This window comes from Sebastes fasciatus, chromosome 1 (genome assembly GCF_043250625.1).
Source record: "Sebastes fasciatus isolate fSebFas1 chromosome 1, fSebFas1.pri, whole genome shotgun sequence".
Taxonomy (NCBI): Eukaryota; Metazoa; Chordata; class Actinopteri; order Perciformes; family Sebastidae; genus Sebastes; species Sebastes fasciatus.
This window is the reverse complement of record NC_133795.1, coordinates 14519853-14546457: the sequence shown is the minus strand read 5'-3', so window position 1 is coordinate 14546457 and position 26605 is coordinate 14519853. Positions and strand designations below refer to the sequence as shown.

Sequence of the window (26605 nt, the reverse complement as noted above, 5' to 3'; positions counted from 1 at the left end):
ACTCACTTTTGTTTCATAACACAGGCCCCAGGTGTCACGTAGCAAAAACAACACGGTAGCCGCTGGTTACGACAGAGCTTCAGGTTAGGCGACAAATGAGGAAAGACTTTTCGGTTGATTTATTGTCTCACTATCAGTGGAAATCTCCACAGGAAGCTTTCCTCAGAGCTGATCTTAAAATAAGATGTCAAATAATCGTTAGCGTTCATGGGAAAAAAATCTTTATCTGGCGTTCTGTAGAAAGCACATACGGGATTTGGCCGATGTTGACGTAAAAAGGGAACAGTTCCTTCATCCTGCGTGTAACCGAGGCAGATTTTCAATATCTAAATATGTTTTTTCTCAAATCAGAAATCACCCCAGAGCAGCACGTTTCAGTTAATAATCATTTTTATTTTCTTTAGAAAAAGAAACTATCACAACTTCATTTGGTTACTGTACAGTTTCTCTTCTCATAGTCACTCAGTCTGATAACAGGTTGTGATTTCATGCTGGAACACCAAACACCCTCCTACTAACGCACACACCACTAGGTACAACATGACAGTATACTGCTTTCTCTTTTTCCGCTTTTGCGTTTTTACATCCTCTGATATTCTGGACTGAATAGCAAATAGAAATCACTTCTATATAAAAAAAGAAAAAGAAAAAAAAAACGGAGACAGAGTAGAAATCCCTGACAGATTCACTTCGAGGGACGAGAGAAAGAACTCTTTGAGCGGTGTGGTCCATACAACGTGCACCTGACGTGTGTGTCTGTGTGTGTTTTGGACAGCACCATAATTCACTATGTATGTGTGAGTTTAAGAGGTTCCCTGCTGCCCTACAGAGTGAGAGAAAACGAGAGAGAGAAAGCGATGGTGGAAGGGGGGGAGGAGGAGAAGGGAATCTAGGTCAGATTGTGGAGCATGCAGACCCCCTTTTCGCAAACACACTCATATACGCATTCTCTCGCTCTCGTTGGACAGAACTGCATGCATGTTCATCCAGAGTCGGGACTGTTAAGTGGAACACAGTTAATGTAAGATTAAGGGATGTATCAAGTATGTCTCCCTGAGAAACCTTTCTTCAGTACCATAAAAACCCTCCTTTGTCACTGGCCCGTCCTGTCAACTTTTCAAACATCTCCCCCCTGAAATAAAAAAAACAAACATCTTGGCTCATATTAAAAACATACCATTTTATCCCATGATCCATCTCATCTCGCACTATTGTTCCATTAGGATTAATGAATTCACCACTTGCCAACAAATCACAGCAGCCAATTAGGAGGGCATGGGCAGGTGATATTCATATTAACTTTTTTAACTTTCCCACAGCCAACTTTCCACCCCGCAGGTATGTATGTGCAATGACTTGCAGCTCTCTTTCTCTATATATATCGATTTATGTGAGCCGGCCTCACACGGCAGGCTCAGTTTGTGAAGTACCGACTGTGACGGTGACACCTTTGTGACAGTTTGAGCGGAGCTACTGTCCTCCCCACCCCCCTACTCAAAACAGGAGAGGTGAGGAGGTGGAGGGGGCTGTAAATAGGTTGTCCGACGCCTTCTCGATACCATTCCCGCAGTAGCACCACGTAGCTAAAGCACACACACATACTAACGTCACATATTGAGCTGACATGCAAGCACCAGGGATCAGGAAAGGTAGAAAAAGAGCGCAATTAGAAAAGACAAAGAAGTGAAGACTTATTGCTAAAAAATGTTACATAATGCCGATCCCTCATTATTACCTGTGTGAAGGCATTTATGTTTATGAGGGAGATCTGTGTCAGTGTGTGTGTGTGTGTGTGTGTGTGTGTGCAGGGCCAAAACACTAGCTCATGACTCTTATTTTCCTCTATTAAATCATGTTGGCAGAACAAATCTTTGCTAATGTGATAAGAGTAATCTCTGTAGCCCTTTTCAAGTTTCACTCATATAAACACTTCCCAAGAAAGGGGTGGCGTCCTCTGAGTGTTAAGAAAGAGTGAAGTGAGGCAAGTGACAGTGCAGGTGTGCTTGAGTGTGTTTTACTAAAAAAAAAACACACACCACTCACGTGAGAACACACGCAGGTTTAAAAACATTTGCTCATTTACGAAGCCGTCCCACTCATACGAGGAAGTTTTTTTTAAAAAGCATTATCTAAAATCAAACCTCATCAATTGGCTGAATACAGAAACTCCACAGCCGCTCAAGGAAATCCTCTGTATAAAAACTTTTTTTTTTTTTTTAGAGTGTTTCTTTAATTGTCTTTCTCTCTCCGTGTTCAGCTAATATTAAAAACCAGGAACTGGGGGTGTCGACACCTCTCAGTAGAAAACAAATAAAAGAACAACCAAACGAGTTTTAAAACCTAGTCCCCGCTTCCTCCTGTTCTCTGACTCCTCCTGAGGAGTGCAGAGGAGGAAGAAGTGGAAGAAGAGAGGAGATCACAAGACTCTCTCTCTCTATGAGACAAGTTTGGGTAGGACCGTGCGAAGAGGTATGGCCTCCCCTGAGTCTCCCATCATGTTGCTCCTCAGTTTGTTGTTGACAGCTGTGGCGCCTAAACTAGGCCCCCCTTTGGCCAGGATAGAGGGGAAGGAGGTGCTGTGGTGATCGGGGAGCCGTTTCACCGTGGCACCGTGGCTCTTGTCGGTCCCAGGTAGGGGCTTGGGTAGGCGCCGATACAGCCAAGGGTGCCTGAGGGCCTGGCTAGGGGTGAGACGAGACGAGGGGTCCCAGTCCAAACACTTCTTTATGAAGTCAGTAAAGGTGGGGTCCTCGCAGCCCTTGAGAGCGGCACTCCACTCCTTGCTGCCGGGGGGACCTCTCATCTTGCCGCGGCGAGAGCGAGTGCCCGTGAGCACGGTGGCCCCCGTGGGCAGGGTGTTGGCTCCGCAGTAGCGAGGGTGACCCTTGGAGTTGATGAAGTTCTTTGCCCGTTTGGCCTGCTCCAGGACCTTCTGCGGAGGCATGCCCAGCAGCTCCATGACACAGGCCAGCTGGTCGCCCTCGTCCTCGCCGGGGAACAGCGGGTAGCCGGTCAGCAGCTCGGCCAGTATGCAGCCGAAGCTCCACATGTCGATTGGAAGGCCATAACGCGAACCGAGGATCACCTCTGGAGCTCGATAGAAACGAGACTGGATGTAGGTGTACACCCGCTGGTGCTCAAAACAGCTGGAGCCAAAGTCAATCACCTGGCAAGAGACAAGAGAGGAAAAGAATCAATGTAGGAAACCTGTTATAGGTCTTCACACACACAGGCCACCGATGAATGTGACGGGTGTCTCACCTTGATGCCGCTGCGTCCCTGCTGTTTGAGCAGGATGTTCTCTGGCTTCAGGTCACAGTGGATGATGCGGTGCCGACTCAGGGCCTCCATGCACTGCAAAATGGAGTGTGCAAACTTCCTGACCAGCGGCAGGCTGAAGCCCTGGAACTTGTTGCGCTTGATGAGCTCGTACAAGTTCATGCTCAGCAGCTCAAAGGTCATGCAGATGTGGTTGCGGAAGGTGAAGTTTTCGAGCATGTGCACGACGTTCATCGTGCCGTTGCGATCCTGCTTGCGCAGGTGCTCCAGGATGCGGATCTCCTCCTGCGCCTGCCGGTGGAAACGCTTCTCGTTGCGCACCATTTTCAGAGCCAGGTGCTGCTGCAGTTTGTGGTCGTACACCTTAGCCACCTGGCCGAAGCTACCTTTACCGATGATCTGAAGAGGGCGAGAGAAATAAAAACTGGGTCAGCTAAACATCAAAGAGGGAAAACGTTATAGTTTTACACAACTGTGATTGTGATCGCCTACAAACACAATATGTGTGTGTCTGACCTTGAGGAACTCGTAGCGGTAAGCCAGGTGGTCATGGGCAACGTGAATGTATCCACCCTGCTCATCATCGTAGCCACAGTTGTTGTTGCCTCCAGCGACGGCCGGCCTCTTTTTGGCATTGGGTCCCACGAAGTAGATGTCTGGGTAGGAGTGGATCTCCGTCTGCTCCAGGGTGGTCAGCTGAGATCGGTACAGTCTCAGAGCCTGGTCGGGAGTGAGCGGGCCGCACAGCTTCCCGCTGTTCCCTCCATTCGCAACGCCATGAGGACCGGAGGAGTCACTGGAGCCCTTACTGGATTCAGTGCTGCGGCAAACAAGCATGACAGAAATGTGGCGTTAAAACGACTGAAGTGGTGTTCCTGCGGCTTATAAATTTGTGATTTTTTTGGCCACTGAACATGCGTTGAAAGATCTTTCTCACCTGTCTACGCTGTGCTCCTTGGACAGGCTGGAGACCGGGGTGGCTTTACTAGGCGTCTGACCTGTGGTCCCGCTGTTCTGAGTGGTTGCTGTTGTTATGGCGTTGATCTTCCGGTTATTGGTGGAGTCTTCATACAGGTACTTGACCTTCAGCTGGCCACCTCGCACAGTTACCTGATCCCTCATAACAGTCTTGTTACTGACGACCTGTTAGAGGAAGAAAGGAGACAAACAGAAAAGCTATTAGAAAATCCCTTTGGTAAACACTTCACTGGAGCTTATTCAGTCTATGAACAGCGTGTACGCATTGTACTTCTTCAGTGTGTAAAAGACATCTAGTTTATTGTGTTGTATGAATGTATTCAATAGAGTGAAGAGAGGACCTGCTCTGCTTTTTGTCTATCTACAGACTACATACACATTGTGCACAACAGGTGCTACTTGTAGCCTGTGAGACTTCAGCTGAGAGGCAACTGAACATTCACACACAAAATATTCCTTTGCTGGCCTGAATCATGTCAACATTTCATACATAATAATATAAAAGATAGAGATAAGGAGTCTTTCAGGCTCGTTTTGCAAGCAAAAAAGAGTGACGACAGAAAAAACAAAAGCAGAACGTGCTAGTTAGCAGATCTAGGGCAGGTTCTGGTTGATAGTGGCGTAATAATAAACAGCTACGCGGGCAGTGAGCCATTAGCAGAGATGCGGCAAGCAGCAGGTGAACCAGCGAAACTGGATTTAGATCCCGTCTGGCAGGAAATTCAAAAGATTAACAGGCCCACCCCCAACAATAACGCATGCAAAACGACCCACGCACCCACCTGTTTTGATTGCCAGCTGTTAGCATCAAGGTATAGGCAAGCTTTGGCTCAGCATTGCAAAAAAAATGTAATTTGTAAAGTCCCGCATTTAATATCTTAAAAAGGATTTGAATATTTTGATATGGGGTTCAATATGACTACACAGTGCACAAAACAAAAGCAATTGGAGCGACAGGGGTTGCATTTGCATCTGGACTAAACAACCACTGTACATTTTGTAGCCCTTTTTGAACATATTGGCAGACAAACTTTTAAAAGTGACAGATCCACCCTCGCTTGGCGACGACCTAAAAGGTTATAAGAGTTTCAGGAAAGCTCTAAAGTCTCGCTCTCGCTTGCGTGCCAGAAAACGACTTCGTTTCAGCAACCCCAGGAATTCATTCCTCCTCTCTCTCTCGCTCTCTCTCTCCGTCTCTCCCTCTCGTCTCTCTCTTAACAACGGAAAGAACCCTCCACAAGATTATGGAGCTCGAGGGAAATGACAGTCATTAAAGTTAGATTATACTCTTAAACTGTAGAAGCAGTGTGGCTGTTAATAAGACACGCCGACATAAACCCAGCACGGCCTTCCTATATACAGACACACTGAGAAAGAGGCATATTTAGCCTCTCTTTCACAGGAACACTCCTTATTTTAATGGCAGGGATGGGAGATTTTAATGTTTTCTTTTCTCCCATTAGACTGCTATGCTGTCCTGTGGAGCTCCTGGCTTCAGGCTTGTTCACACAGCTGAGCATGTCTACGGCTGAGAACATGTCAGCTGATAAAGACAACAAGGAAACGTATATTAAAAGTAGGTGTTGACAAGTTCCACTGAGCGAGGACTCAGCTCCGAGTGTGTTTGTGTTGTATGTTTGAGTCCTGAAATAGAGCTGGAATGCAGGATGGGTTTCCATACATGTAACCATATAGTCTTAACTTATCACAACAGCCCTGCTGCTGACCCAGGGTCCCATGCAGCTGTTGTCCCAAAGCTGTACTACAAACACTGTGAATGTCATCGATTGAGCCCCCTTCACCCGGACACACAAACGCTGGCCTTCAAAATCAAACTCTCTGCATGTGGAGCACCAGCTGTGATGGATTATTGATTGAGCGGACATGGGGGCGCAATTAGAAAAACATATTTTGAAAAGTGACCAGCACATCATAAAGTTTGATTTATGTAAACAGAAATGACCACTAATAAGTTATATTGTCCATTTGTACATGGTAACGTTTATCAGCCTATTTTATCTGTAGTTTGGGATTTATCCTATAATTATCATTAATGTCAATGTGTACTTTATGTTTTATTTTTCATTTTAATTTTCTTTAAAAAAAAAAAAGTGTTTTATTTAATATAACTTTCCTTTGTGTTCTTTACCCTTTTTTCACTGGCATTGTTTAGGGTTGGGTGGGAGGGGGCTTTGGGGGAAAAATACCAAAATATGGAGGGACAATCATTTACATTTGTGCTCTATTTTTATGTTTCTGTACACCTGTTGTTACTCCCAATAAATTATTACGGAAAAAAAAGAAAAGTGACCAGTGAAGGAAATGAAAACCGCTGTGAGAGCGTGAATCTTTTTTACCACCGAGTAGGGTGACGAGTCCTCTGTGTGCAAATCTGCATGGTGCAACAGATGGAGAGAAGAGCTAATCTCTCTGCTGTCAGAGAAACACCTAAGTATTCTCCTTCTCTCAAGCACACACTCGTTAGCAAAGCATGGTCCTACAGAAATAATTAAACTGATGTCTCATCAATGTTGTATTCAAACCCGCTGCTAAGTGCTACGACAATTTATGTTATCAGTTTGTCCCCTCCTCTAACAATGAACAGGGACGACATGAATGTCTTACTTTAATAGAGCAACTCTGAGCACTCGCTGTTAGAACACACTGAACTGGGGCAAACCACCGTCAGTCACATTCAACAGAGGATATTACCTCTGTGAGCGTGACAGAAAATACAAAGGAGGAAGGACAAGGCGAGAATAAAAAAAAATAGGCCTAACCCCTGTGCAAGCAACACTGATGGGCGGATTACATGAGATGGAGCACGGGAGGAAGATGTTGATTGGTGATTTTTTTTGTGGGTCACATTTTCAAGCCCAATAAATCTCAATAAATTTCCTCTGCTGGTGCGAGAGGCGATGGAGTATCATTGTCTATGTGTATGCATTTTCTGCCAAAGGGGCTTTTCAGAGAGGCAGTCATAGCGGAAAGGTACCCCCACTAGAAAATCTTGATAAATGTATGCAACTAACGATGATTTTCATTGTTGATTAATCTGTTGAATGTTTTCTCCATTAATTGAATAGTTGTTTGGTTATAAAATGTCAGAAAAGGTTGAAAAATTATTTCTCAGTGTATGTGTGTCTTTGTAAGCACCTAAACTAAAACAGAAGCACATTTAAATAAATTATAATAAATCTTTTGCATAAATCCAACTAGGGCTGCAACTAATGATTATTTTCTCGATTAATCGATTAGTTGTTTGGTCTATAAAATGTCAGAAAAAGGTGAAAAATGTTGATCAGTGTTTCCCAAAGCCCAAGATGACGTCCTCAAATGTCTTGTTTTTTCCACAACTCAACGATATTCAGTTTACTGTCATAGAAATTAATTTATAATCTAATGAACGGCATCATATCAATGAGAGTTAATGGTCCCCATAAATGTGCATGACTACACTGCAGATCAAAAATGATTTGGGATTAGGTCTTCAGTGAAGTCAGAGTGGTGCAGGGATGACGTATTTTTGTAGGCCAACCAGGAAGTTAGCATCGCCCTGGTTCCCTCGACAAAAAGCCAATATGATTTTTTCCATTGGGTTTTGGATTATTGCAGAAAATAAGCTCTGTGGCAAACACACGTGATACTTACACGTTTTGTTCACGTACACTTTACTATACACTTTTGTTATTTTTGAAGCGTAAATGCAATCGCCAGAAGTAAAAAGCTAATGTTAGGCTATAAACGAACTACACCACTGTTACACCAGTGTTAGTTTACACAATGAGGCTGTAAAGGCGGATGAGTCGGCGTTATAGTAGTCTCATTTAGCCACTTGTTAGCAACCGCCTTTTTAAGACACATAAAACCTTCAAAATTCACATGTGAGGTATTTACTGGTGTATTTTATATCGTAGAACAAAACGTTTTTCAAGCTTGTGTTAACAACAGACCTTATTTCAGCCATCTGACTAAAAACCTATTAAAAAAAACATAGACTTCCAGACGAGGGAACCGGAAGTGCTAAAATCCTAACTCATTTTCTGGGTTTTAGGACTCATTCCTGCAGCACTCTATTTGCCCGAGCGGATGCAGTCATGTTGATGCAGTCATGCAGTCAAATGGAGACATACAATAGGTCAATATACTGTGCTCTAAATTTGCATCCTGTGAACTGTAGGTTCACAAGGCTGGTAACTGCTGTTGGATCTCTGCATTTACTCTGGCTGAAGGAGACACAAAATGGCTACTTGACTCCAGCTAAGCTGACACGGTCATGGAGAATTGCCCCTCTGCAACACAGTCTGGTATCCCCCTCAGGCAGTCAATCAATACTACTCACATGATCATGTTATTCTCATTGACGAGTATAAACACTTGACTGAATTACACTGGTTGGAGATAAGAGATGAGATAAGAGATAAGCCAGCAAATCGAGACCTAGGGAAGAAGGAGGGGCGTGCATGTGAAGAATGGGAATATCTCTCTGAGGAACAGGATGTCTGGAGACAGAGCGTGCTCCAGCACAGGAAACAGGCCTTTGTTGGATGTGTGTGTGTTTGTGTGTGTGTGTGTGTACTCACTGTGTGTTTGGGCATAGGGGGCAGCCCAGATGGACTGTTTGTATCCGCTTCGTCTTTGAGGATGTGGTCCGTCCTCATGTACGAGTCATACAGACCATCGCCGTGGCGTGCTGAAGGAACAGAGACGAACAAATCAGTGTGATAATGTGGCATCATCAAATCTCCAACATTGACGCACTCGGGGATAAACGCTCGAGGATGACGTTCAGAGGCGACGCGTCTACAGAACGCAATCTAATCTCCACAGAGGGAGACAATCTGTTTGTTCAAACCAGGCAAAGTCCCATTGATTATTTCATCAATCAACCCACCAGTTCAAACCTTGAGTTGAGACTAAAACAAACGATTCGTTATGGCCCCAACGAATCCCGCCAGCTAACCTCAGCAGGACGGCCCCGCAACACTGCTCTCTGCAGACCGTTGGGGATGCACATTGTCTGCCACAACATCCTAACCCACATTTACTGTGAAAAGGCCATTATTAGCAGATACATCCATTGTATCTATTGTGTCCAATACATTGTATCCAAGGCCAGAGCGCCGACCTGACCAGCTTAGATAGGGCTTAGGGTCCCAGATCGCTAGCGCTGCAAGTGGTATTATTGGCCTAATGGGGGTAACAGATGCCTCTGTGACGACACCATCTTTCCGTCTGCCCATCTGTCCGTTCAGGCCGAGTCATGTAGTGCACACACACCAGGTGTGCTCAGAAATAGAGCCCATATGGTCGGATGCGGGTGCCTGATATTCAATAGTGCGGTGTGCGTGCGCTCACCTCTGTGGCATCGAGCCAAAACACCGAATGTGAGATGACACAAAGTAGATGGATGAGGGGAGCATTTGGGACCGTAGGAGGAAGCCAGTTACTCAAATGACAAACCTCCATCGGCCGGCTGTTCATCTCACAAAAGTTGCCACTGCAATACAAGTATCAATCTCTGATGGCTTGAAGTAAGGCTGAGCAGCAGCCTGTTGGCATAAGCCATTTATAGAGCTATTGTGTCTTGTTAACTCATTAGCATTAGCCCCAAACTGTGGCAGGGATGTCTCTGACTAGCCCTTGAGAGTGTCGTAACCATGTGCAGGTGCGTCAGAGCCCGTGTCCCTCGCGTTGGCTCGTCAGCTCCGGGACAGATTAGACCTGCTGCCTGGATACAGATGCATTAGACCTGCACAGCACAGCAAACAGAGGCATTAGGGCTCCACACACACACAATATTAGGCAAGGCCTCATTAGCCCTCTCTCTGCAAACCCCTATAATTATTACTCAGCGGGGGCTCAACTTTGTTGTCCAAGCAAACTTTTTCAGAGCCCAAAACTTCTTCTATGTAACCAAACATCCAGCCTACTACTACAAAGTCCAGCTGGCGTGCAGATCTCCTCCACGCTGTGAGAATCCACCCTCAGTGCTCAGCAAAGACTGGAGAACAAGGTTCGAGCTCACACAGACATGCAGCAGATCATGTGTCATAAAACGTGGGAGTGTGGTGGTGGTGGTGGGGTAAAGTCACAGCTCTTTATCCTCCTCTTCCTGGTATCCTGGACAAAGTGTGCAGAAAAATATGTCCAAATGTGCACCATCTGACAGAGGCAATGTCAAGTTTTTTTTACTTTTTCTAGTATACAAATTCAAAAATGGCAACACAAAGATGAGTGCCTAGTTATATATAAACACATATAAAACAATAACAAGTAGCCGAGATAAACATCAAGGCTTATGAAACAATGATAAGACAATAAAATGACCTGAAAACAAACGCAGAGCTTCCTGGGCTGAACTCCAAAACATCCAGACACATGCCTCGTGATTGATATGGAGTTGCAAAAACAAAAGAAAACATGTTTACAACCAACCAGGGCGTCTTGTGAAATGCCCCACAGGCAGCAGCTAACTAACAGCTGTCTGTCCACAGACTGACATTTAAACCAAGAAAGAAACATTATAGTCACAATGTAGTTGCTTGAGGTGGAAACAAACTACTTTAAATCTGCATTTAAACAACATTTTAGGGGAAAACAAAAAGGTTACTGACAAAAAGACTTGCAACACTTTGTTGTTGTGGTAACCTGTTGCTATTGGGCCCTCTGGTTTTCTGCTTATTAATTATTATTAATATATTATACAAGGGTCTAGTGAAATGCCCCACAGGCAGCTAACCAACATATGTCTGTCCACAGATTAAGGAAAGCCATTTTAGTCACAATGTATTTCTGTATTTGCCAACAAGAGTTGCTTGAGGTGGAAATTAACTACTTTAATCTGCATTTAAACAACATTTTAGGGGAAAACAAAAAGGGTTACTGACAAAAGACTTTGCAACACGTTGTTGTGGTTACACTTAAGGTGGAAACTAACACTTTAAATCTGCATTTAAACAACATTTTTAGGGGAAAACAAAAAGGGTTACTGACACAAAGACACTTTGCAACACTTTGTTGTTGTGGTTACCTGTTGCTATTGGGCCCTCTGGTTTTCTGCTTATTATCATCATGATTGCATTTAATATGTGATGCCAGCATCCGAAGTGAAGAAAAAAGAAAAATCCCTTGTAAAAAAAACTAAAAAAGTCACGTAGCAAACTTCACTAACATCTGTAGTGTGTTGCTAATAAAGTCCCTTTGAGAGTTGTGCTTTAACTAGAGTCTCCTTGTTGTTGTTGTTGGCTTCAGCTGGTTGTTTATCCTTATTAAAACCCACAGAGTTAGGCTACCAGTGCTGCAGATAGGAGAACCTGAGCAGGCTGGTTGGTGTTGCTGTTGGGGGTCGTTTCTCTTCAGCTACGCTAAGCTAAGATAGCCGGAGGAGCCGCTCCCTCTTGTTCTTGTTAAAGATAGTTTGAGTCCAGATATTACAGCTTCTGACCCGGGTACCCCTCGTCTCCTTTCTCTGTGACTCGATCCAGAGCACCATTCCCGTGCTTATTATCCCGACTAGCTGACTTTGTGAACCCCCCACAACACGATGTCTGTGTGTGCTCCTTCTGGGACTCCTCTTCTTCTTCAGGGTGGGTGATATGATGATGGCTAGCAGCACGAAGCTAGGCTAGGCTAGCTGAGCTCAATCTCCATCTCCATGGAAACAAGCAGAGCAGAGCGCCGGGCAGCAGCAGGGAAAGTTAGTACTGAGAGCAGCGAGTAAAGCAGCAGCAGCAGCAGGGTTTAATCCGTCTTCTTGTGCTGGAAGGAGTCTCTTATTCGACGCAGCAGCTGTGTGAGTGTGTTGTTGCTAAGGGCGTCTTCTTCTGTGAGCTCCGGAGAGTCAGCAGGCAGACGGAGGGAGGGAGGGAGCAGGGCGGTGCTTAGTGAGCACCAGGACGGCCAGCAGCAGCAGGGCGACCCGCAGCGGACACATGCAGCTCTGCATGGAGCTACTGGGACTGTGTGCTCCAGCATACTGTATATATACTGTATGTTTACTCTACATGTGTTATATAAACTGCCATCGTGAATTATATATATCAGGTTTTATGGCATTCAAATCAAGTCATTAAAGCTGCAGTAGGTAGAATGTTTTTGGCATTAAAAATAAAATCCATAATAACCTTTCAGCATATTGTAATTCAAGTGTTCTGAGAGAAAACTAGACTTCTACACCTCCTCATGGCTCTGTTTTCAGGCTTTAAAGTGGACATGTTATGCTCATCTTCAGGTTCATACTTGTATTTTGTGTTTCTACTAGAACATGTTTACATGTTTTAATGTTGAAACAACACATTATTTTTCTCGTACTGTCTGCCTGAATATACCTGTATTCACCATCTGTCTGAAACACTCCGTTTTAGCGCATTTCAACGGAATTGCGTTGCTAGGAAACAGTTTGGGTCCATGTGTACTTCCTGTTGGCTGATGTTATTTACATACACTGCAACCAGGAACTGGGACACATTTAGAATGTTTACGTTTAAATCTGTGAAATGGTCTAAATATTGTATATTTGTGACATCACAAATGGACAGAAATCCTCACGGCTTGTTTCAAACGCACAGTTTCTGAATACAGGCTGTCTGTGTTTCTCCATGGATTGAGCGTTTTGATACTTTTACAGTATTTATAAAGAACTGAAATCTGCTTTATAATATAAAAGACATGAAAATCTCACTTTTTACAATATGGCACCTATAAAAAATCTAGCCTGTGACGGGAGACTTTGACCAATCACAGGTCATTTCAGCGAGAAAGCGTTCCTATTGAGCGTTCCTATTGGCTGTGCTCTAGCTGGTGGGTGGTGCTTGGTATTTCCTCAACTGATCTCAACATGGCTGCCAGGTCACAAACTTTCTCATTTTACGAGAAATGGGAATTACAGTAACAGAATATTGATTCATATTTGATCAGCGCTGCCTAGTTTGACCGTTTGATCAACCACTAATAAAGCCATTTGTTCCATCTAAAAAAAAACCTACGAAGTGGTACCATTGAATCCAAATGTTTGTGCATGTGCCAATTACTTTACAGATGCATGTTTGAGACGTAGCTAAAGGGTAAAGTGGACAATTACTCTATTTATTAATTAGTTGATCTACAGAAAAGTACGTCCTTTTTTAGCAAAAGGGTCTCTGACTTCTTGGAAGTAGTCGGTGGTTTTCTTAGTTTTTTTTGTTGGAGTGTCGGTCAAACAAAACAAGCCATTGTATGATGTCAGCTCGTTCTTTGGGAGATTGTGATTCACTTTTTTAATTGAATTTTTTTTTACTTTTTATAGACCAAACCACATATTGATGAATAATGAACAGAAGAACTGATAATGAAACTAACCACTGGTTGCAGACCAAGAGCTTAAGAAGACCTTTCCTCACTCAGCGCTGTTGGCCATTCACTTTGCATACCCTGACAGGAAAGCTGAACCGTGGGCTGAAACTGGAGAGGGTATGGAGATCTATACAGGGCTAGATATAGTTAGGGGCAGGGCAGAGGACAGACGGAGTGAGACCGGCCAGGCATGAGGAGGGGAGCGGGCTAAATTCAGACGGTGATACATGCTGGGCAGAGGGTGGTGCTAATCTTAGCTCTTTCTCAGAGGTGAGAAAAGGGGTCTGTCTATATTTGCTGCCATAAATAAGCATCCTGACACAGTTTTAGGTGGCCCTCTGGGCAGCAGCCAGTCCTTAAGGCCAGCTTGGCCATGCTGATTATTCTTAGATGGTGGTGTACAGAGAGAGTATGCCAATAAATTCATCTGCTTATTGCACTTTCCTCGCCAAAGGGTTCAAGGTGTAAAAGTGTGTGGACGAAGAGGTGCTCTAATCGCAGCCAGCGAATTTACAACCCCAGCAGGAGATGGGACCAGGTGCAAAGCTACCTATAGGTCCTCGTGGGGGGATGTGGGTTCTGGCTGTATTTGGTCTCAGAGCCTGTGACAGACACTGACACCTGCGGGGGGTTTATTGGTCTAACACCTCATTTTGAATGCCCTTTGACAACAGAGCATGTCAGGGAAAGTATTGTGTAAAACGGTGATAAAACCTAAATGTGTTATCATATCAGAGCATATAAAAAACAAAATGACACACGTGCATCTACTGCACACACATCTTATATTCTGCATGTTCAGACAGCACCTGCTGTTTAGATGAGCTACTGCCACCTGCTGGTGATTTGAAAACAATACAAGCTGATGAAAAGATGAAAAGCTCATCACTTTCTACTTGAGGCATGTCTGGGTGACACATTCGTCTCAGATCATTGAGCCACTAAATGATGCATTTAGAGAGCTATGAATAAATAACTAGATCTAATCCAGGCATTAAAATCTTGAATTTGATGTCTACAATAATATGATGATGGTGATGTGCACATAATAACAAGTAACTGTAAATTATTGATTCCTTTGCAGCTATTCTCACGTCTTTTTTTGTCACCCAACCCTGTACTAAAGAACTAAGAAATCTTGCATCGGCATATATGTCTCATATGTTTACAGTGTATGAACCGGTACGGCCCCTCAGGTCCTCTGGCACGAGTCTGTTAGTTGTTCCAAAGTGCAGGACTAAAACCTTTGGTGAGGCAACTTTTAGCTATTATGTCATTGGCACAGTCTGAAATCTTTAAAAGTAAACGTAAAGCCTTCCTATTCAGCTAGGCATTTGATTAAAACTGATTAATATTTATATTATTTTATTGTATTTAAGTTGTCAAATTTTATTATATTTTATTGTTATTTAATAATAACCAATTTTATTGTATTTAATTTGTATAATTTCATTATATTTTTATTTTATTAATCACTTGTTTTATTGTATTTAATTTGTATAGTTTCATTATATTTTTGTTATATTATTAGTCACTTATTTTATATTTAATTTGAATAGTTTAATCTTATTTTTGTCATATTATTTGTCACTTATTTTATTATATTTAATTTGTATAATTTTATTATATTTTTGTTATTTTATTAATCACTATTTTATTGTATTTAATTTGTATACTTTTATTCTATTTTATTGTTATTTTATTAATCTAGTTTTTACTTCACACTGTTTTTCTACTATTATTTCTATTATAGCTTTTAATTCTATTTTATTTTTGTCATGTTATTGTCGCGTTAATTATTTTATTGTTAAATGGTTGAATTCTTTTTGTTTTTTCTGTTGTTTTCACGGTTCACACTTCTGTCTTCTGTCTTACTTTCGGTTTGTCAGTCATCTGTGAAGCACTTTGAACTGCACTAGCCTGTCTGAAAGTTGCTATACAAATAAAGTTTGATTGATTGATGGAAGAAAAATGCCTTTTCAGTCAAGGTAACTGAGAGGCATCTCTTTGGGATTTCTTCTAAGATAAGCCCCATAGTTTATAACTTTCTAAAATATTTAATGTGATGTGATAAAGGTCTATATGATGTGATTTTCTGCTGGTTGAAGACCCATACAGAGGCAACCATTCTGTCCCTCCTGACGTAGAGACAGACTGAACGTACCGACAAACTTAAAATGCAGAGGAGTAATGTTTTATACTGCTGTATGGCCTTCAGTGAAACCACATTGACACACGAGGATATGAGAACATTTCAATAAAGGGATGACCTTTTTATTTCATTGTGATATTCTGTACAGTTCTACTGCTATATTTATACACACTTCTTCAAATGAAACAAAATAAATTGCAGAATAAAAGCATTAAGTCTCAACATCCTTGACATGATATCATGTGGATGAGGTGGACCATGAAATAAATAACACGCACCACGCGCACGCACGCACACACACCCACCCACACAGAGGGTTTGTTGGAAAGACAAAATGTGTTAAGGGTGGAGGAAAGAAAGAAAAATGACAACACCACCAAGAAACACAGATTTGCACACATGCAAAAAGCACCCACACATCCACTCAGGCACCTGTGTGCTGCAACACACCTTACATTAGATCCACAGGGGGCACATGAAACAAAAGGCACTGCCAGCAGGAACAGCTTGGGCTTTGGGTGGTGGCGTTAACAACAAACAAAAAAACAGAACAGGAATGGGTTTACTGAGAAGCATGTGCTTATGGACGAAGGGCCTCATTTATCAGTATTTCTATTGTATTAAATAAAAAGATGAAAAAGAAGGGTGTGTGGGAAATGTTCACAGTAAATGCTTTGGTTTAAATGCATTCATTTTATGATACATGCACGTCAAATATCTTTTCCAAAACAACCAGTTGTAATGTGTTAATATAACATGTGCACTGTTTTAATACTTGATAAGTGAGGCCCAATGAGAGAGCGCTGAACGGACACTCATTATAAAACACAATTCACATTATCCTCCCTGCCCTAGATGGGCACACACACACACACACACACACACACGCAGGCACACACACTAGCCAGTAGGAATGATACCAAAGAATATTAATATTCATCGTAATAACAACAACCGTGTCACTCTTTTTCCAGTGTCTACATAATACATATGCATTGCAAACACGTCATTGGTACATCATAGCCATTATCTTGAACTTTATATATTTTTGTTTCTTTTTTTAGGTGGAAGATGGGGAGGTAAAAAGAAAAGAGAAGCAGAAATTCAAGCTCTGCCCCAGCAGAGCTGGGAGCTACTCAGTGACCTGCATCTATATGTGCAAAAACAGAAGCTGGTTTAATTTTCTTTACATACACCACCTTTAATTAGATAAACTTCCAAAATGTCTCTCATCCCTTTAAAATCCTCTCAATAGATCTGTCCCTCTAAGCTTTGGTGTAAAAAAAAATCCTCTCACATTCAAATGCAACCCACGTAATAACAGTGTAAAATCACTTTTACAATAAAGTGTAAAATCTGTAAAGGTATGCGGATTGCCTCGCTCAGCAGTTCATGCAAGGTTAGGAGGGAAAATTAAATCACAGTTATCATCTGAGAAGAGTTTAGGTATGTGTGTGTGTGTGGGGGGGAGGTGGAGGGGGGAAGGGGATTGGTAAATGGGTCGGATTTAAGACAGCATTTTCTCACATGGCGTTAAGGTCTTATTGATAACATTTTTTATGTAGGCCAATACTTAAAAAAAAATAATAAATCCACAGAGCTTTTAGAAGGGTGCCGAATAAAAATATGGCTTTTCCTAAAAGAAATATTATGATTGTGAATTATTCATTTCCAAAAGGAATTACTTGTTTATATCTGACGTTTGGTTCCCTCTTCTAACGATGCTTGTGAGCCAATTGTAAAACAATGTGGTATCTCTGGGTCGTCAGCGATCAAGTTGCCAGTTACGGTGCTTTCACATCAGGGACCCGGGCCCAGATCGGAGAGCACTTGACCCCAAAGTCCAGTTTGTTTGATTAATGTGAACGCTCCGTACCGTAATCGGGCACGGTTCATCGATCTGTACTCGAGTCCGCTTGAAAAGGTGGTCTGGAGTATGGTTCATGTGTACTCAGGTACGGTTCTCATCGGGTGTGAAAGCAAACCGTACTGAAACACGGAAGTGGACTGCTAGTTAACGTAAGTAACATTAGCAGTCAGCCAGTCGTTGTGAAAGAGCAGGCTTTTTTCAGCGACGCCGGTCTCCTCCGAAATCTGAATATGCGCCATAAAGCAGGAAGCAGGCGAGAGGGTCCTTAAAATATAAACAATAGTAGGCGATGGGGTTGGGCGATGTTTGTTATTTTATTAAGCTAATTTAACGGTCTGCCTCCGAGGAACGAGAGCCGCTCAGCTGCTCAGCGGGCAGAGAGAGAGAGAATAAAATAAGAGTTTATTTCGACCAAATGACCAGAGTCTGTGATTGTTGGAAAGACTAACAACGACGGTTTTGGTGAGTTTTATTTTTTTTCTGTCAAGTTTGAATGAAGTGTTTTACGATGCTCCGCCGCTAGAACAGCTGATCTCAACATAAACAAATACACATGGATGATGATGCAAGTGTACTCGGGTACGGAACAACTTTACTAATGTGAAAGCTGAGCGGCGGGGGAGTGGGGAGGAGGGGCAACGGTACGATCTCATAATATGAAAACGCCCTTAGTGTGGAAAAAACTATAGCTGACTCAACTTGACCATGAAATATGCAGGTTGTGCAACGAACTGGCAACCACATGTTGTGAAGTGAATGAAAAGGAACGAGGGAATGAGAGTGCGACATCTAGTGGCCGAATGTTATCAATGTTATCAATAGCACCTTTAAAGTAGGAAAATAAAATGTTAGGAACAAATTAGAAAAAAGGCTGTGGACCAAGTGGGCTGAAATGGGGTGTTGCAGGGCGGGAATCGGTTTCTTTCTTCATTTACGTTTTCCCTTTGCTCTACCCATGCTACCTGAGAAAAATCAGAGAATGGATCTCGCTTTCTTAACCTTTCCATTCCTTCTTGTTCTAGCATCCAAAGCTTCTGACCCCAAACATATCCCTCACTAATCCACACGTCTTATATTCCAGCACAAAAATAATACATCTGGTGACAACCCTTATACACCAATTCAGAGAAAAAGAAATTAAAAACACACTCAGTATGATTGTCCTCCCATCAAAAACTCACCATCATGCCTACTGTTTGACTTCTATGTGCGGGGGGGATGAGCTGAGAGAGACTCATGCATAAGTAACACTTGCAGTAGCAGCAGCAAAAGTAGCAGAAGAAGAGGGGATCTTTGAAAACGCTAATGATTTATTTCAGTCCCAAATGAGATCTCACGTCGGAGTTTCAGATCTCGTGTCGCTGTGTGTGTGTCCTTGGCAACACTGCTTGTCCAATCAGCCATCAGACCACACACCCCGTAGCCTTTCACGTCGCTTTCAACCCCTCGTGGAGTGGATGTGTGGATGGTGGGGGGGGGACTTGTATGCGTCCTGAGAAAGGGTATGCATCTGTGTGTGGATGTACTGTGTGTTTGGGTGTGTGTGTGTGTGTGTGGAGACAAGTTCAGCTCCAGCTCCAGTCTCTGAATAGATCTTGGGTTCAAAGGGTCAGTCTCTCCCTGGGTTGAGGTCGTAAGGTAACAGGTGAAGGGGTCAGGGGTCATGTTGTTGTAGGGCTTGTTGTAGTTTCTGTCGGTACACGGTGTATTTTTGCGACACTGCCCGTACGCGCTCCGTCTCCTCTTTTGCCAGGATTACCAGGAAGTTTTGTAGCTCAGGGACAGAGAACGCATGCCACTGTCAGAGAATGAGAGGAACAGATTATTACAACACTGCAGAAAGTTTGTATTTGCTTCTACAGTAGCTAGGGCTGCAACTAAGGATTATTTTCATTGTTGATTATTTTCTCGATTAATCGATTAGTTGTTGAGCTATGACGTCCTCAAATGTGTTGTTTTGTCCACAACTCAAAGATATTCAGTTTACTGTTATAGAGGAGTAAATAAAACCAGGAAATATTCATATTTAAGAAGCTGGAATCAGAGAATTTTGACTTTTTTTCTTAAAGAATTACTCAAACCGATTAAACGATTATCAAAATTTTATTTAACAGTTGACAATGATTCAATTAATTGTTGCAGATCTGCTACTGGCCATTTATTAATGCCCATCAAAAAGGAATATTGCCTCAACAGCCTCTATAATTCCCCTTTCCTGCCAAGTAAAACATGGAAAAATTGTGAGAGAAATTAGATATCACAGATTAGGGCTATTATTGTGATATCTATAGAAAATGAAAAATAATAATACTGTCAGTCAAATGAATCTTTAAAGCTTTTGCATCACCACGTTGTACGCTTGTGATGACATCATTATGTTATGTTACGTGCCGAACGTAAGGAAGCTATCAAAATGCCTTTGCACTCGATCTGCTCATAAAAATGAGCATATCTCAAAAACTAAAAAATGTGCACAAATAACTTATGTTGAGAAATATTTTGTTGATGTTTCTACATTTAGAAATCTTTTGGATCAATATGTTTTGTGTGTTTATTTAGTAAGAATTTATGAAAAGAAAATCAGATTTTTGCATTTTTTATTTATTTATATGACACAATATAAATACTTTAATCAATTATTATGATTTATTGACTTACATAGCATTTTAGCTTAGGTTCGTACAGATTTTAGGGTTATGAAACATTTGAAGATGCTCTGAGAAATTACATCACAATAAGAAAAAATACCAATGTAGGCACTGGCGGACCATTTCTAATGCAGAGTTCAAAGGGTTAACTCTGTTATTACACGGTTTTGTTGAATACTCGATTCTGATTGGTCAATCAGGGGCGTTCTACAGTCTGTTATTTCTTTATAACAGACCGTTGCTATGGACGCAGTTCTGATGTCGGACTCTGGTGGACCGTTTTTGTGTCAAAATTATTGATTTCCTAAGTCAGTAGCCGTGTAATAAGCGGGATGATGTACAGCTAGCGGAGCCTTCTTATGAGATAAACCCCTTTATGGCGATGTGGACACCCACAGGTCGGGTTTGAGTGTAGGGAGCTGGATAGAGAGTCTGTAGCCATAACTGTATATCTAAAATGATTTAAGATTCGCTGGATTTGTTACACAATATTATCATACGTGTATTATTAACATGATATCAATATTTCATTTTTAAATATAGTGGTTATCGTCTATGCCGCTATATCCTGACACCCGTACCATAGATATATAAAATGTGTATTCTCACCTCCACCTCTCCAGTCTCATTTTCCTTGAGGACAAAGCTGAGCAGGTCAGGATCAGGCCCCTCTATCAACCTCAGCAGAAGAGGACGCTCACACAGATTAAGCTTCTGAAACAGATCTGGAGGGAAAAGAAAGCACAAAGATAATTCAGTGCCGTGTATTACACATGTTTTTCTGCATATGAGCGAGAAACCAGGTGTTATTTCCTCACCTTGCCCATCGCGGTGTGTCTGCCTGTACAATGCAAACTTGCGGGGATTGTCCAACACCATGAACTTCTTCAGCAAGCCCTGGATGACCTCTCTGGTGGAGGTCAGAGAGCTGATGTGGATCTGCTTCACACAGTCACATGGCAGGTAGAAGGATGTTCTCTTTTCACTCTGCCCACAGTCCGTTCCTCCTTCCTGGTGCTCTGATGGTGGTTGAGTGCGGCCGCCACCCGTCTGCCTGGACGCTGCCTCTAACTCCGTCGCTTCCACAGCGGGGACCGTGACTGGTCGACTGAGCCTCAGGTGGACCTTAATGAAGCCGGTGTAGGATCCGTCTGAAGCCTAGAACGCACAGGGAGAGGAAGACGATAAGAGAGTGGAGGCACAGTGTTGATATAGAAAGAAGTACTATATGTGGTTCTTTCAAGTTAAATATTTTGGGAAACACAGTTGTTTGCTTTCTGGCCGAGAGTTAGATGAGAAGGTTGATACCAATCTAATGCCTGTGCGGCAAATATGAAGGTACTGTCGGTTAACTAGCTTAGCAGCGTGACCTCTACCTCTACTACCTCGCAAAGGAGGTTAAATAACAATCCAAACTTGTGCTAAATTTTGGCGAGGAAAAACTGGCATGGCTAATTTTTAAAGGGGTCCCTTGACCTCTGACCTCAAGATATGTGAATGAAAATGGGTTCTATGGGTACCCAAGAGTCTCCCCTTTACAGACATGCCCTCTTTATGATAATAACATGCAGTTTGGGGCAAGTAATAGTCAAGTCAGCACACTGACACACTGACAGCTGTTGTTGCCTGTTGGACTTGAGTTTGCCATGTTATGATTTGAGCATATGTTTTATGCTAAATGCAGTACCTGTGAGGGTTTCTGGATGATATTTGTCATTGTTTTGTGTTGTTAATTGATTTCCAGTAATACATATATACATACATTTGCATAAAGCGACAAATCTCCCTTTAAGGTATATTTTGAACAGATAAAAAGTGTGCGATTAATTTGCGATTAAATATTTTAAGAGATTGACAGCCCTAATATTAATCAATAAAATACAACAAAAATTTATTTTCTTTTTGTGTATATCAAAGTTACTTTATTTTAATGAAACCATGCAATCATTAACGGTGACATCATTTAGTGGGGAAAACAATTCTAATCAATACCACACTCCTCTTTTCTCTTTCACTCTGATAACCTACTTATGATTACTTTTGTATAATCTTTTCAACATTATGACTCAGCTGAATTTCCTGTTTTATATTCATCAAATGAAAGTGAGGAAGCTCTAAATCTAGAGTCATAGTTAGTTTGACATTATACAGTACACAGCTACAACAAGTGTTCACAACTCACCACTTTCATGCCATTTTCAGAGACTTCAGCGTTATACTCTTTTATCCTTGTCCGCATCTCTTCCTCTGACAGGTCCTTTGTTCTTCTCTCATCTTCTTCCTTTGTTTCCTTCTGTTGTAAGGCAAAGAGAGAGGAGTATTCACATATCTGGTATAGTATCAGTGTTTTATTTTAACCAGCAGATGGTGCTGCTTCCTCCACACAAAAATCAAATGCTCTATCTTGCTCAAGTTTATGAATAGACATCTGAATGCACCAGAATCAAGAGGAACCTTTCGCTTCCACCATGCAAACCTTTAAAAACAAAAGTGGACTGACTGACATGCAGGCATATCAGTTGTCACATTTGGTTGAAAACAGGTCTACACATGATCCAGGCTGGTTCCTGCACTACTTGTGACAACACCTCCCTCTCCTATCCTCCATCTTTATCAACCTCAGGAGGACTGAAGCTGACGGGGTTTTCTTCTAGACTCTATACTATCTCTTCTCTCCTCAGCGTGGTTGCACAACCACGCAGCTCTACATGGGGACAGGAAATGTTGTGAATGGAGCAAATCACGCAATCACAGCACGAGGATATTGACAGCGCTGCCTCCATCTCACTGTTACTCATTTCCCTCTGTGACTAGGAATGCAAAATAGAGAGAGGGAAGATGCAATGAAAGGAGGGAGGCGAAGAGGGGGAGGCAGTGAAAGAGGCGAGTAAGGGGTGAGGAATGATGAAAGAGCGGCTGCTGAGCCAGCCTTAGCAACACAGAGTTTGACTGGGTTATTTATAGTACAGTGGGATGCATCCTCTCTATCTCACAATAGCATTTTTTTTTTCTTTCTCTTGTTCGTTTGCATTTTCTGGGCCAGAGAGAGAGAGAGAGAGAGAGAGAGTGCAGGGCAGGAATCTTTTCTGTAGGGGAGTCCTCGGGTTGTGCGATGAAGTCACTGTTTCATTCAACACAGAGTGTAAGTGCATGAGTGTGTCTCATAGACTCAGGCACCTTGTGGTAATAAATAACACACACAGCACAAGTGTAGCTCAGCAAAAAACGGTGATAACATTTCAAGGCTGACATTTGGAGATAGATGCCAGGACAGCAGGGGTTTTCTGTGTGTGAGTAGGAACAGCGACAACAGGGGGATTTTATAATTTGCCTACCACATTGCTCACTCTTTTTGTTGCTGCTTTTATCTCTACCACACGTATCATCAGCCACTCCTAGTCGGTGCAATTATGGTCCTCCTATCATGGTAATTGTGTCCATGTTGCAGTGAAACAGCAGTGGTTGAGCAGCAGATGCTATTTTGGTCACAGCGTGTTACAAATGCAATGATAGAAACCCCTTTTAATCCCTTTAAATCAAACATATTTAAATATTAAAGGAATAATATGTAGGACTGACAGCTAGTATTAACAATGGGTAACAGCAGTCCACAATTTGAGGGTTACCTTCTAGACACGACCGCATTAGACTCTGGCCAGCAGTAGTCAGAATCACTTCACCGACTCAAATACTCGCTGCCTCGATAACCCAGCTGCACACGGACCACAGAGAGATGTGGCGAGGCTTTTCAGGTCGGGTAGAATCTAACTTTAACTTTATCTTTGTTATCTCTCGTTAGCTTGCTTCGATGGCTGCAGAAGGCTGTGTTTGTGTGCCAATTTGTTTCATTTGTGGCTACGGGGGGTTGAAATGTGCAGTGGACGGGATCACATCGGCAAAAACAAAAACGTTCTGTACCGGAATGGAAATTTCAAAGGAGAACATACTGGCTGTAGCATTGTTATCGGAGAAGCCAGTATTTCAATTTAACATGTTTCCTTAATCTCTGATGACATATCAGGGTCCTTTTTTATGATTTATTACTGTAAATATATTACATAACGGTCCATTAAGAGCTGGTTCTGTATCTCCACAGACTCATGGAGAATCTCTAACTGCACTAATCTAATCACATTCATAAAAGGATAAAATAAAAACGCACACATTTCATAAAACTCTGGAGGATAAACATTAAGTGTGTATCCAGGGTTAAGAAAAGCATCTTGAGATGACTTGCATGCAAAATTCCTCCCCGTCTAAAAGGCAACAAAGTGAAAAGAACCTCGCAGGAATTCCTGCGTTTGTATGCGAGTTTCTAAATGTATCAGAGGCAGTGCCCTGCCCTCCCTTTCTGCATACCAGTGAGAGTGGTCAGGGGACAATAGAAGGGGACAATAGAGCAGTTTCCGCCCCTGAGAGTTCCTCAAAGTCCTGGGACACTGCCCTGCCTGGACCGGGTCACGAGGGAGCGAATGACCGGCAGGACACAGAAACAGAGAGAGATGTGAACAGTGAAACGACCTGCGCAGTCTGCAGTCTGCACTGTGGTTACAGGAAAACACCTAACATTTAGAGGGACTAGCACCTTGGTCAACTTGATGAAAAATATGACACAAAAATAATTTACAGAACATCTGTAGCTCTATTCAAACTGGTTAGTATGTAATGAGTGATACTTATTTTTTGATTATATGCTTAAACTGTTCCAATCTTACACACAAAAACTATGAGGTTTTGATGCATTTAGTGCTTTTAGAAGTTCTACATTTTCACTCAACATACGCAGTGCTAGGCATGGAGCGTCCAGGTTAACAATGTACCTAAGAGAGAGCTGCAGGAATGAGTCCTAAAACCTGGATATGAGTTTGTATTTTATCACTTCCAGTTCCCTCATCTGGAAGTCAGGTTTTTTTTTAGTTAGTTGCCTGAATAAGGTCTGTGGTGAACACAAGCTGAAGAAATGTTAATGTGTTGTTCTACAATAAAAAATACGTTGTTAAATATCCCACTCGTGAATTTTGAAGCTTTTATATGTCTTTAAAAAAGGCGGTTGCTAACAAATGGCTAAATGATACTACAAAATGTTATCACGTCAACTTGTCCGTCTTTACAGCCTCGTTCCTCGGTGTTCATGTGTGGAGATTATCTTGCTGAACAAAATGTTTAATTAATCCATAAATGTGTGTTTGCCACAGAGCTTATTTTCTGCAATAATCCAAAACCCAATGGAACAATCATATTGGCTTTTTGTCAAGGCAACTTCCTGGTTGGCCTACAAAAATACGTCCTCCCTGTAGCACGCTATGACACAAGTGATCAAATATGTTCTCTTTGCTGAAAAAATGCGACAACTGAAGGTCAGTTTTTCCTAGAAAGCATAAGCCTCTGGCAATAAGTACCCACTGAATGATCGGTCACTGTCTGCTAATAATAATATTACGGGTGACAGGTCCAGTTAATCCACTTTAATGATAGATGATTCAGATAGATGTAAAGCAGCTTAAGAGTCTAAGATATCTAAGACTGTTACATAAGGTTCACACACAGATATGTACACATGCCATGCAGACACACACACACACACACACACACACACACACACACACACACACACACACACACACACACACACACACACACCTCAGGGTGACGTGAGTAAGTGTTGATGCTCTCACTCTGATGAGATCAGACAAGAGAGGTCATATGACTGCTTGAAACTAGTCAGTACTAAACCATGTGCCAAAGCTGGTTGTTTGTCTGAACCTGACCACCTTTTTGTTAACTTGAACTCCCTCTTCACTTTGTCACTCAAATCTGCAAGTGTGTGTGTGTGTGTGTGTGTGTGTGTGTGTGTGTGTGTGTGTGTGTGTGTGTGTGTGTGTGTGTGTGTGTGTGTGTGCGCGCGCGTGATTGACATCATGATCTTCAGGTAACACTAGACTAAAGGATCTATTACAACCGGCCAAGATTGAGGGCATTGAGGCGAGCGCCATCAGAACTCAGCTAACAACACTCAAATAATACAGAGTAAAGAAACAGAATTCAACGATAACTGGTGAAAACGCACACACACGTGCGCACACGCTGATAACAGGGGCACAACGCCTTTACTGGGTCAAGTGTCGAGGAGGAGAAGCTCGAGGAAAACACACACGCTGAGTCTATTTCACAGCTCAGAGGCCGCTGTGTGCCAGCAGTACACGCACACACACACACACACACACACACACACACACATAAACAACGGTGAAAATGCTCTGACCCTAAAATTAGCATACCACAATGTATAAATACAAGATTAGTGTACAAGTTATCAGTATTTCACTGTCGTATGCGGTCCCAGTG

General features: G+C 42.4%; 2 protein-coding genes across 8 annotated transcripts in view; both read right to left on the bottom strand.

Moving 5' to 3' along the window:
- Window positions 1-372: 372 nt before the first annotated feature.
- Window positions 373-12163, bottom strand: dyrk3 (dual specificity tyrosine phosphorylation regulated kinase 3). 3 transcript variants are annotated; one of them, XM_074631188.1, is made up of 6 exons: window positions 11291-12163; window positions 8841-8950; window positions 4217-4422; window positions 3796-4099; window positions 3262-3678; window positions 373-3166 (listed from the first exon to the last, which is right to left on the bottom strand). In XM_074631188.1, the coding sequence occupies exons 1-6, from the start codon at window positions 11331-11333 to the stop codon at window positions 2435-2437; spliced, it is 1812 nt and encodes a 603-aa protein (XP_074487289.1). In that variant the 5' UTR covers window positions 11334-12163; the 3' UTR covers window positions 373-2434. The 3 variants fall into 3 exon arrangements, with proteins under 3 accessions (XP_074487289.1, XP_074487308.1, XP_074487298.1); XM_074631207.1 differs by lacking the exon at window positions 11291-12163 and adding an exon at window positions 10909-11266; XM_074631197.1 differs by lacking the exon at window positions 11291-12163 and adding an exon at window positions 10588-10642.
- Window positions 12164-15842: 3679 nt separating this feature from the next.
- rassf5 (Ras association domain family member 5) overlaps window positions 15843-26605 on the bottom strand; it is a 37228-nt gene continuing 26465 nt past the window's right edge. For 3 of the 5 annotated variants that reach the window (XM_074631217.1, XM_074631227.1, XM_074631236.1), the window contains 4 exons: window positions 22443-22553; window positions 21079-21418; window positions 20870-20985; window positions 15843-19410 (listed from right to left, as the gene is read on the bottom strand). In XM_074631217.1, the coding sequence (XP_074487318.1) occupies window positions 19267-19410; window positions 20870-20985; window positions 21079-21418; window positions 22443-22553 (711 nt within the window). In that variant the 3' untranslated portion in view covers window positions 15843-19266. The remainder of the gene's footprint in view (window positions 19411-20869; window positions 20986-21078; window positions 21419-22442; window positions 22554-26605) is intronic. The other 2 variants (XR_012593406.1, XR_012593405.1) reach the window with 2 other exon arrangements.

Bases quoted from the DNA above. Each gene is read 5' to 3' on its own strand.
- dyrk3 (XM_074631188.1), bottom strand. From the start codon at position 11,333: ATGATGATAATAAGCAGAAAACCAGAGGGCCCAATAGCAACAG. The intron at 4,100-4,216 runs GTGAGAAAGATC...TGTTTGCCGCAG, and splicing joins AAGGAGCACAGCGTAGACAG to CACTGAATCCAGTAAGGGCT. The intron at 3,679-3,795 runs GTCAGACACACA...CGCCCTCTTCAG, and splicing joins ACCGCTACGAGTTCCTCAAG to ATCATCGGTAAAGGTAGCTT.